The sequence below is a fragment of the Puma concolor genome, chromosome D4 (assembly GCF_028749965.1).
Source record: "Puma concolor isolate L17-30 chromosome D4, mPumCon1.1.hap2, whole genome shotgun sequence".
Classification (NCBI taxonomy): Eukaryota; Metazoa; Chordata; class Mammalia; order Carnivora; family Felidae; genus Puma; species Puma concolor.
In genome coordinates this window covers 67,753,182-67,765,145 of record NC_141679.1, presented here as the reverse complement: position 1 = coordinate 67,765,145, position 11,964 = coordinate 67,753,182, and the positions used below count along the sequence as shown (strand labels likewise).

General features: G+C 39.8%; 1 protein-coding gene across 1 annotated transcript; it reads right to left on the bottom strand.

The window, feature by feature from the left end:
* Positions 1 to 9,424: 9,424 nt before the first annotated feature.
* TAL2 (TAL bHLH transcription factor 2) lies at positions 9,425 to 11,764 on the bottom strand. The gene is made up of 2 exons (XM_025914452.2): positions 11,619 to 11,764; positions 9,425 to 9,685 (listed from the first exon to the last, which is right to left on the bottom strand). The coding sequence occupies exons 1-2, from the start codon at positions 11,762 to 11,764 to the stop codon at positions 9,451 to 9,453; spliced, it is 381 nt and encodes a 126-aa protein (XP_025770237.2). The 3' UTR covers positions 9,425 to 9,450.
* Positions 11,765 to 11,964: the final 200 nt, after the last annotated feature.

The following is an 11,964-nucleotide window of genomic DNA, read 5'->3' as shown; positions in this document are numbered from 1 at the left end:
CCTTTGTGGCTGGTGTGAGGGAGACAAGAGAGTGGAGGGCTATCGTGTAAGATGACTTTCACTATCATTAATGGAATCACTGCTATCCATTGACTCAGTGGAATCTTTTTCTTTTCATGCAACTTTAACAAGGAACCTATCCAATGACCCTTTTGAGGATTTCACAGAAATGTGATATTGCATTGAATATCACCCACAATCCTACAGCGAGAGACAGAAAGAAAGAGAGAGAGAGAAAGAAACCATTGGCTCAGTTGTGATCATGGAACATTCAGTATCATGCACTAGTCATATTGCAAGACATAGCTCTTTTGTCAAGTTAAAGTATATTAGAAATGTTGGCTTGTCTCGCAGAACACCCACAGAACAAGTTACGTGCAATCCAAGGTTTTACTGTATATACAATTATATCATGCTAATTACATCATGATCAAGCAAAGATTTATCCAAACAGTGCAAGGAAATATATTAACATTATATACCCCATATCAATTTCAATAGATATCAAAAAATCTTTTATTACAATGGGTTACCTGGTCCTTATTTGCGGGGCAGTGAAAACTGTCTTCCTCTATGCCCTGGGAGATAGATCTGTATGACCTCTGCTTCCATCACTCCGGCCTCCTTCCTCTTCTTGGGCTTCTGGTTGGGTTCACAAATGGAAGGCAGGAGCAGAACAGAGGGGAGCAGGAGAAAAAGAGGTCAAGGTACTGATCCCCACCCACCCACCCTGCCCCTTCCTCCACAACCACAGCTCCTATCAGCCCTTCTTCATGATCACAGCTTTGCTGGCGGCCAGTAACACTGAAGATACTGGACGGTAGTGGGAGACTTCAATCCTGCCTTTGCCCAGCTATCCCTTTCCAGAAATCCAATATTTGAGAAAATTGTTCTTCTGAACTTTAATTTCTTGTTTTGTTTTTTTTCCTTCCTTTTCTTTTTGTTTTGCCTTTTGGATGTTTCTTTCTCCTCCTGCCCAGGAGCGTGTGTCCTCTTAGCTCTGCCAGGTTAGGATAGAGTGTGCTGATCTATCTCAGACCTAGTGGGCCCTAGGTCCCCCCACTTTCTTGTGTCAGAGTTCCAGGGAGCAAGTTTTTGAAACTTCTCTTTATTAGAGCCAAATTTAGAATTTGGTGAGAGAGAAATTTTGTCTATTTCAATTTATTTCAAATATGTAATTTTCAATGTCTTAGTAAGTCTTTTTTATTAAAGGGGAGGAAATATTCAGCAACCCCTGTACCCCACCATTTCTTGCCTCCAGAACCTCAAAGATGGGGCCTCACAGCAAGATTTTAAAGTGAATTCAAAAGGACAAAAACCTCAGAGTGGAGGAAGTCTAACTCTGACTCAAAATCTAGAAGCATAAAACAGATAAACTGTATGGCATAAAAATCAAATTCCTATACATGGTAAATGAACATCATAAAGAAGGTCATAAGACAAATGAAAAAATTGGGGGGTAATATTTGTTACTCACATCCCAGAAAAAGTGTTGATCTCCTTCATATATAAAGAGCTTTTAGAAATTGGAAAGAAAAAGCCCAACAACCCAACAGAAAAAAGGGCTAAAAATATCTATAGACGGTCCACAGAAACACAAATGACTCATAAGCATATGATGTCAGCCTCCCTCATGAAAATAAAAATGTAAATTACATCTGCATCCAGATAACATTTGCACCTATCAGATTGGCATGTATCCCAACAATTGTCAACATGCTCTGTAGGTGACTCTTTGTGTAAACAACAATGCCCACACAGTGCTACTAAGAGTGCTCTTATCCTACAGGTTTATCTACAAACTTGGGAAATCTTGTGTGGTGAAGGCTATTCATCGCAGCATTGTTAGTATCAGCAAAAGACTGGAAAAAACCCAAGTGTCCCACAGTAACTAAGGTACATCCATATGACACAATACATGCAGATGTTAACAAGAATAAAAAGTTCTCTATGGTTTTAGAGGATCTCCAGGATATAGTGTTAAGAAGGAAAGCAAGGTGGTATAAGAAGGAAATGAGAAAAAAAAAAAAAAAGAAGGAAATGAGAATATATAGTTGCGTTTGCACAAAGATACAGATACATTAGTTAAAAGATAGTGGTTCACTCTTGGTGTTGTACATTCTAAGGGTTTTGATAAATCTATAATGCCATATGGAGGATGGAAGAATAGGAGGATACTTGCTTAGGTGAAAGGGATTGAGAGTATGCTTATGATGAACACTGAGTAATGTGCAGAATTGTTGTTTCACTATATTATCCACCTGAAATTTAACACCATATGTTAACTATGCTGGAATTTTAAAAAATTCTAATTTTAGATTCACTAAAACAGCTTCTTTGTTGTCATTGATTATCACGAGATATTACATAGTTAAACCCATACAAATAAATGTGACTGATTTTAAAAATCTAGTTTTTGTTAATGTTACATGTTGGATTGCTGGAGGGAAAAAAACGTATGACAACATGTATCCATCATTATAATATCATACAGAATAATTTCACTGTCCTAAAAATCCTCTTGTACTCTCCCTATTCATTCTTCCCCCTCCCACTCTGGCAACCACTGATCTTTTCACTGTCTCCATAGTTTTGCCTTTTCCGGAATGTCATGTAGTTGGAATCATACAGTAGGCAGCCTTTTTAGATTGGCTTATTCCACTTCGTGAAATGCATTTAAGATTCCTCTATGTCTTTTCATGGCTCGATAGCTCATCTCCTTTTAGTGCTGAATAATATTACATTGTTTATATGTACCACAGCTTATTTATCCATTCATCTACTGAAGGATATCTTGGTTGCTTCCAAGTTTTGGCAATTATGGATAAAGCTGCTATCAACATCCATGTGACGGTATGTGTGTGGACATAAGTTTTCAACTTCTTTGGGTAAATACTGAGGGGAGCAATTGTTGGATTGTATGGGAGGACATGTTCAGTTTTATAAGAAACTGCCAGAGGCACCTGAGTGGCTCAGTCAGTTGACTCAGTGGCTGAGTCATCTGACTCTTGATTTTGGCTCAGGTCATAATCCCACGGTTCATGGGATCAAGCCCCACATCTTGTTCTGTGCTGTCACACAGGGCCTGCCTGGGATTCTCTCTTTCCCTCTCTCTCTTTCTCACACACACACACACACACACACACTCTCTCTCTCCCTCTCAAAAACAAAAATAAAAACAAAAATAGAAACAAAAACAAAAAAAATTTAAAAGAAAAAATTTTAAATTTTTAAATTTAAAATTTTAAATTACTTCTAAATTTAAAATAAAAAGAAAAAAGAAAGAAAGAAAGAAAGAAAGAAAGAAAGAAAGAAAGAAAGAAAACTGCCAAACCTTCATCCAAAGCGGCTGTACTGTTTTGCATTTCCACCAGCAGTGTGTTACTCCGTATGCCCTCCACCACTTGGTGTTGTCAGTGTTCAGGATTTCAGATGTTCTAATCGGTGTGTAAAGGTATTGTTTGACTACCATTGTTTGAATTCACGTGTCCCTGATGACATAAGATGTGGGGCATTTTTCCATATGCTTAATTGCCATCTGTATATCTTCTTTGGTGAGGTGGCTGTTCAGGTCTTTGGCCCATTTTTTAATTGGGTTTTTCATTTTCTTCTTATAAGTTCTTTGTGTATTTTGGATAACAATCCTTTTGGAAATATTTTTTCTCCAATCTGTGGCTTGTCTTCTCATTCTCTTGACATTGTCTTTCACAGAGCTTAATATTTTTAAAAGAAAAAATACTGCTCTTACTAACCCCACTCACATTTTTTTTTCTTTAAAACATAGCCTTGGTGGGGCACCTGGTTTGCTCCTTGATAGAGCATGCGACTCTTAATCTCAGAGTGGTGAGTTCAAGCTCCACATTAGGAATGGAACCTAGTTTAAAAAATAGCCTTGGAAAGTGACATTTTGATAACTGTTTTCTAGGTGTATTATTATCTCCCCCCCATTATCTCAACCCTATCTTTAGAAACATTACTTCTAAAATACAAAAACTATAAATTTTAAGACACTTTGTCAATTTATAAAAATATGGCAAGTGAATTGAGACCATTTTATTTTAGTATACTGTAGCCACAAATGAAAAAGTGTAAAGCTTTTTCACTTTTTTACACTTTAGCCTAACATTTTATCTGACCAGATAACACACATTTATTCTTTAAACAGAAGTACTTAATAAAAAGATGTTTATGCCTTGAGAATTTTGTATTTTTAATGTTTTGCTTAGAAAGTTTTCTTTTCAACTATGTACGTGACTACCTTCTGAAAACTCATTTTTACTCCAAAATATTTTACGATGTTTGCCCAAATTAGGGCTCCAAGGTAAAAGCTTTTTAGAAGATTCAGATACCAATTTGGCAAATGCTACATTTTCGTGTTTTTTTACTTGATTGCATAAATCTAGTCATGCAGGGAGATCGAGCTCAGAGAACATCTAGGGCTCTCCTCTCACATACTGTTTGGAAGCTAAACGGGTATCCAGTTTTTGCCCAGAATATCTAGCAGGCATGGAGGAGGGGCATCTCTGGGGCCTGCCCCATCCAGAATAGTACAATACCATGTGAGAAGCCTGAGGACCTCCCAGGACACCTGGTTACAGTTCTTAACCCCAGGCTTCTCCTTATGGGATTTGGCTCATTTTGTGATCTCTTTGATCACATAGATCTTGTGATCAATGACCTCTACTTCCTTGGGTAGAGTGTTAAAGAGACACCAAGAAATTGGATCTCAGGCCAACAGATCCTCACCTTTTTCTTTAATTTTATTTATTTATTTTGAGAAAGAGAGAGAGAGAGAGAGAGCATGAGTGGGAAAGGGACAGAGATAGAGGGAGAGAGAGAATCCCAAGCAGACTTTACTCTATCAGTGAAGAACCCATTGTGGGGCTCGAATTCACAAACCATGAGATCATGACCTGAGTCAAAATCTAGAGTCAGATGCTTAACCAACTGAGCCACCCAGGCACCTCAGATCCTCACCTTTAGCTTTATCTGGTTACCCATTGGTCCAAACTGAAAGGCGTTGAAGGGAAGACTGAAAGACGTCACTAATATGAAACTTCTCTTAGAGACCCAATAGTCTCATGTAACTGATTAGCTCATCCCCTTCCACATATTTGCCGGTCACTGTTGTTGCATTTTTTAAATCCTTCAAAATCCATTCTTTGTGCACTGCCTGTATGGGGTGCAATTGGATTGATGCTTCCCAACTGTTGACATAATTGTATGCTCTCATGTGTTCTGCTGGTTGGAGGGAAGAGGAACGTGTACACATATCCTTACGTGCACACGCACACATACACACACCATAAGGTAAAATTAAATCTTGGTTTATTTAGTGAAAGATACAAAAAATACACTGAAGTGATTTGGCTACTGGAGCCAATGCAAAATATTCAGCACAGCACTCCACTTCTCCCAGACTGGGGGAAAAGGGCCACGGTGGCCATAAGATTACGTGCAAGATAGAGTCTTGATGAATCCGAGAGATTTAATTCTCTGCTGTTCCACAGTGTTTCTAAACCTGGGGCTTCTACCACCAGTTAAGAAGAATTGATACAAACAGTCTAAATGGAATATAGGAAAAGAATGCAACCCAAACCAGTGAAGAAAAACACTGTTCATTTCCTTAGACCCTCCTTTTTCCTCAATTCCAGAGGAGCTAAAACCAGACAGAGGACAGGTAGGAGATGTGGAGGAGCAGATTTCCTACCTTGTGCATGAGCAAATACACACACACACACACACACACACACACACACACACAAGTACCAATGCCCTGAACCATCAGCATGCTTAAGCCCGGGCGGAGGAAGAGGTGGGAAGCAAATCCAAACAGAGGAACAAATAGTTTCTCCTGCAGGCGAACACCCCAGCCTGCTTCTGCAGGACAGTGTCCTCGTGGAGTCTTATCATAATATTATCCCCAGCTTGGTGCTTCTAAACAGGACCCTTCGTTTTTTGGGGTTGTGTTTGATTACCCAGTAGTGTTATTGGGTAATATTCCTGGTCCACGATGTTCCATTATGGTGGTCAGGATTTTAAAAATTTAGGAATTCCTACACCTGAAACTAATGTAGCATTGTGTGTCAACTATACTTCAATAAAAGGATAATAAATTAAAAAATTGTTAATGTTTATTTCTTTTTGAGAGAGAGAGACAGAGACAGAGTGTGAGTGGGGGAGGGGCAGAGACAGAGGGAGACAGAATCCAAACTAGGCTCCAGGCTCTGAGCTGTCACCATACAGCCTGATGCCGGGCTGGAACTCACGAACCACAAGATCAAGACCTGAGCTGAAGTCAGACGCTTAACTGACTGAGGCTGAGGCGCCCAGGTGTCCCTATACATTTTTAAAATTTAAAAAGAAAAATGAAGGAAGAATTCTGACGCAAAAAAAAAAAAAAAAAAAAAAAAAAGTCTGTCCATGAAAAGCAGTAATTCTGAGTAAAAATGACTGAGGGTCAAATTCTAACTCTGCAGAGAAAACTGGAACAAGATAAGTAATTTCCTAAACTTCAGTTTCCTCAGCTGGGAAGTGAGAATGACACATGTAATTAATATAATGTTAACAATACAACATCGCTATGAAGACAGGTGAGCTGATACATTGGAAGCTCTTGGCACAGTGCCTGGAATATAGTAAGCACTCAGCAAGACTTAGCTCTTACTCTTATTATTATCATTTTATGTACTTCGTAAAATTCTGACATAGAGATCCATGTACATACTTCTTTGGCCATGATTCTGATTAATTCTTTGTGACAGGTTCCCAGAAGGATAATTACTTAGGTCCAAGTGTATGAACATATTGAATAATAATCCTGTTTTTCAGATTTTTCCAGATAACACAATTCAACAGCTTGCTTTACTTGACTACCAGCAATTCGTGAGCTCTGGAAATTAAATTCTTAGAGTAAATTTATTTGGTAGATTACAAACCTAAATAAATTTATGTCTATTTTGTTAAAATCTAGTGCTCTTTAAGATCTCTTTGTGATAGGTCTTTGGCAAGAAAGAGAAGATAAAAGGCAAAGTTTCCCTCTTTATGAGAAACGTAATGGCCACAGAAGTGACAGTGTTTTAGGAGACTGTGCTCCTGGCCTCCTGCAATCCCTTGAGTGCATTCATTCCTTGGTGTTCCTTTCTAACACCTGCCATTTTAAATCCCTTGCTTTGCATTGCCATTGGACTTTTAGATTCCCTCCTTATCTCTGACCTTTTTATTTAAGGATGTGACTTTTAACCAACCTTTGACCTGTGGGTCAGCAGTTAAGCTGTCCATTCTCCCGGACCCTTTTCATCTTTTGCCTTCTTAAGGACAAAGCCGGTTGTGCATAACTTATACATATTTCGGCCATCTCAAGCCATTCTTAGGTGGTGAAACTTCCTCAGGCAGGTGCTACAAGGGGTATATTGAATAGAAATGATGAGAAACAAACATTTAAGAAGGGCATTAGACTTTGGGTTTCTCAGGAAAATTCAGTCTGATCAAGTTTCATTTCAATGTTGTCTTTTAGGAGAGGCTAGGGGAATATTCTTAACAGAGGCAGTCCTGATTACAGTTTTCTCATTTTGAAAGTGAAGTCTCTTGCAGGGCTGTTATGAGGAGTAAATATTAGAAACTATCCTTCTCCTCAAGATCTTAGCTTACTTGGGAAGGGGGACAGCATATACACAGATGTCTGTAACATTGACTAGAGGAAATAAGGGTCATGAAGCACAAAAGGGGATTCTAAGAAAGGAGAGATCAGATTAAATGGTGGAAATCTAGGAGGACTTCATGTAAGAGATGGTGTTTACAAGGAGGCAGGCTTTGTGAAGGAGTGGTGTTTAAGATCAGTCATGAAGGATTTTAGTGAGTGGAATTTGGTGCGGGTGGAGGGACAAGTAGAACAAGAGAGAATGGGGGGTGCCAGGGTGGCTCAGCCGGTTAAGCGTCCAACTCTTGGTTTCAGCTCAGGTCATGATCTCATGGTTTCGTGAGTTCGAGCCCCACATCGGGGTCTGCACTGCAGAGTCTGTTTGGGGTTCTCTCTCTCCCTGTCTCTCTTCCCCTCCCCCACTCATGCTGTCTCTATCTCTCTCAAAAAAAATAAATAAACTTAAGAAAAAAGAACAAGAGAGAATGGGAACATTCATGTGTGCAAGTGGAGTCACAAGAGAAAAGTCAGAGGTATTAAGAAGTGGGACATGTTTGGGGACCATCAAGTGAAGTAGTTTCATTGGCATGTACAATATACTTAGGAGACTGTGGAAAGTGCAAGGAAGGACCAGGTTGCAGAGTGCCTGGTTTACTGGGGTAAGGCATATGTCTCAGTCTGGTGGACGAGACACTGAAGGTTTGATAGCTGGGGAGTAATCTGACCACAGCTGTGATTTGAGAAGGACAATGGGGGAGCTGTGTGAAAGGTGAAGTAAAAAGAGCCAGAGGGAGAGAGAGAGAGAAAAAGAGAGAGAGAGAGAGAGAGAGAGAGAGAGAGAGAGAGAGACACTAAGCAGGGGATGCTAGATTTTTTCTAGACTGAAAACAATGGTGCAGGGGGTGGGGGGTGTCAAAGCCAGAACAGTGGCTGTGAGGATGGAGAGAACAGGTGGATGTGCTTAGTAAATTTATTAAATTCTTTTTTTTAAAGAACAGTTTTTCTTAAATAATTTATTCGCAATAAATTAATAGTTAAATAGCAAATTCAATGGTTAAAAACTCATAAAACACATCAACAAAAAAATCTTTGGTTAATACATCTAATCACATTCTATAAAGCATAATAATTAATTTGAATAAAAAGGCATATGAAGAAGATTACTGAACACTGTTGAAAAGAGATGAGCATAACAATAAGGTGCTTATCCATTTTCAATTCTAAAAAACGTAGTGGCTGAACAGGGCTGTAGAAAGGTCGTACACAGGGCCAGGAAATCAGGCACTGATTGTCCATGGGATCTCTGGAAAGTCACTTCACAAGTCTCTGGACCTGTTTTGTCCCCTGTAAAATGAGGAGTAAAACTAGCCCATCTAACAATCTCTATAAATCAATGGCCCCGTTTATGCCTGGTTTCCAAAAGTTTCCAGTGGTATCCATAGCAGACCAAACATTTTTTCCAAGTAACAGAGTAGCATAGATGATATAATCTGTCTAAACTTTTTCTGTTGCGTTCAAATGATCCATAAAGAGATGTACCATCAGTGAACTGTAATGTGTTTTAACCATAAATTCTTACTACTGCAATCACCAAGCCTTGAGCCTAAGACAGCAAGGAAGACCACAGAGTAGTTTTTCAATTAGCATCTGGCCTCATGGATACCTTGCCAAACATTTTGATCCATGTGTACCTACAATTCCTTTTGACAGTCACTTTAATCCAGCATAACCTGATAGACCAAAATCTAAGCTTGCAACATAATTTAAGAGGTGAATTACACCAAGTAATATTTTAAGTGTTTATTCATTTTTCAATGGAATTTCCTGCAGAGTTTCTTTAAATCATTACCCCCCTCATATAGTTTAATGATAATCTCCTCATGGCTTTTCAGGAGCACTCTCTTACATTTCAGTGAGAAGGCCTTCTGTACACACAGACATGGCCCCAACAGCAGAAAAGTGCACTCGTTCTGAGAAGAGCAATAAAATCCTGCATTCAGGCAAAGAAGTCTTCTGTACTTTCCTCGGCAACATGTCACAATGAAGCTAATAAAAAAATATTGTCAAAATTGTTATTTTGATTTAATGCCAGATGAGAGAATAAGTAATGTTGTTCAGTTGACAACTGTCATCGCAGCTTTGAGATATACTATCAGTTGGTAATTTGATACATTTAAGCCCACATAACCTCATGAGAGAGAAATGCACATTCAGGGGAAATAGCCTAGTCTCTGTGCAGATGTGTTTCCCTGTACTATTCTGGATCCATAGGGAAGTTTATGGAATGCAGTTGAAAGAAAGAACCTAGAAGGAAAACATATTGCTCCTGATAAATGCACTGGACTATGAGCGTGAGTGCTGGGTAGAGGTTAATGATATTATGACCTTGCTATTTGTGGGGAATGAGATTTGGGGGGAGCCTCATCTAGCTTTCTTCTGATCACCAAACTAAACCTTTTCAACCTCCCATAAATCAAATATCTTCTTTCTAGAGTAAGAGGAAATTTAAATCCCCCTATTGTGTGTACACTGGAAATCTGTAATCGCAAATCCAGCAATTTCCTACCTGTGGTTCAGAATGTTTTAAAACCAACGCACCGTCAAGAACTTTAGGGGAATAAAATGTCCCAGAGACAATCAAATGACATTATTTGTATTCTGGGCTCAGCTATGGGATTCATTTTTGAATCCGCCTTTGAATCCAATCATCAGGGTGGCACATGCTTATGAGTAGTTCTGTCAGATCCATGCCGTTTCATTGACTAGGGGGTCCCACCCCTCCCAGCATAAGATTGAGCTAACGCTCCACAGCAAGGAAGACAAATTACAAATTCACTAATTCACTAAAATCTGGTATTACATTCCTATTGTCTACCCTAGATCTTTTGTTTAAACTAAGCTCTCTGTTAAATGAGTTGTTAAATGGCAATGTTTGGATTTTCATAATTATGTTTGAATTTCACAGGTCTTAAATCAGCAGGAACTCAGGCTGCATTAAAAGTTTTAATGCCTGACATGTGAAACTAAGGGGGCAGGTAACCTATTTTAGCTAACTATTTTTCATAAGAAAACTATGAACTCTAAATCACAAATTATCCAGTCCTTTCCACTCACAGATATAATCCACCATTTGGCTTTAGAGATAACACATATATAAATGGCTCAATGCGAGCAACACCTCACATTTCCATAGAGATAAAGGATGCAGAGCTCTTCCACATGTATCTGCTGTGTTCCTGTAAGCCTCACATGTCAGGAGGATCTCTTCTCCAGAGTTTCCCACAAGTCTCCAAGTTCATTTCTGTGAGGGCGGTCTTCACATTCATCAACCTTATTTTGTTCACCCTCCATCAAACAGACTTCATTTCTCAAAACTAACTTTAAAATATGTTCTGAGGGAAGCATTTTTTATTCATCGGCCTGAGATCTGTTATGGAAAAACTTCTTCCTTGTAATTGAAAACATATTGAGTAAAACAGTGATTTTCCAACCTGTTTTTAACCGATGCTTTTCTTTTCCAAACATTATGCAGATCCTGGATAAATGAAATAGAGGCAGGCTGCTTTGCCTGAAGTGTCCCACCACCCCCCCCCCCGCCCCCGCCCTGGGGGTGACAGACTCCAAAGCCACATTGCTCATGGCCTCTTTTTGGCTCCCTGCAGCTGGCCCCAAGCTACCTCCTATGAGGCTTAAATTCATGCCTCCCAAATTTATTCATCAAGTTGACTCTGGAACATGCAAAAGGCGGTCACTCAGCCAGTGGCTTCTGAGCAAGTGCCCCGCTGGGTGATGACAGCCAGAGCCCCACTATGCAATGTGGTGGCTTGGGTCAAGTGAAGGAACCTGGTAGTCACCGAGCAGAGTCCTGTCTGGCAGGTGGGATCCTTGGGGAAAGAGTCCCAGAATGTTTCCCTGAGCGGTCACTCCCGTTTGCTGCAGGGTTTGCTCCCCCAAGACCTTGACCAAGAAGTTGATATACCTCATTGCCAGGCGAAGGGTTTCATTTTTGCTCAGCTTTTTGTCCGGAGGGTGAGTGGGAATGAGCTTCCTCAGCTTGGCAAAGGCGCTGTTGACATTCTGCTGTCTCCACCGCTCCCTGCTATTTGTGAAGATCTTCCTGGTCATGTTCGAGTTCCTGAGACAGGAAAGAGAAAGGGCCCTAAGGGCCAATACCTGATAAGAGGGCTATTGGGCATCACATGTCCTGCCAAGAATTTGGGATGTCAGTTCTTCTTGACCCGGGTTTTAGGAAATTCACTTCCTTATTTTTAGGTTTTTCTGAGTCTTCCTTTGGGTAAGGGAAGAAAACGTGGCAGAAGAAAGGA

Coding starts and splice junctions, on each gene's coding strand:
- TAL2 (XM_025914452.2), bottom strand. CDS start 11,764: ATGACCAGGAAGATCTTCACAAATAGCAGGGAGCGGTGGAGACAGCAG. Junction 9,686..11,618: donor ACCCTTCGCCTGGCAATGAG/GTATATCAACTT, acceptor TTTTTTTATTAG/CTTCATTGTGACATGTTGCC.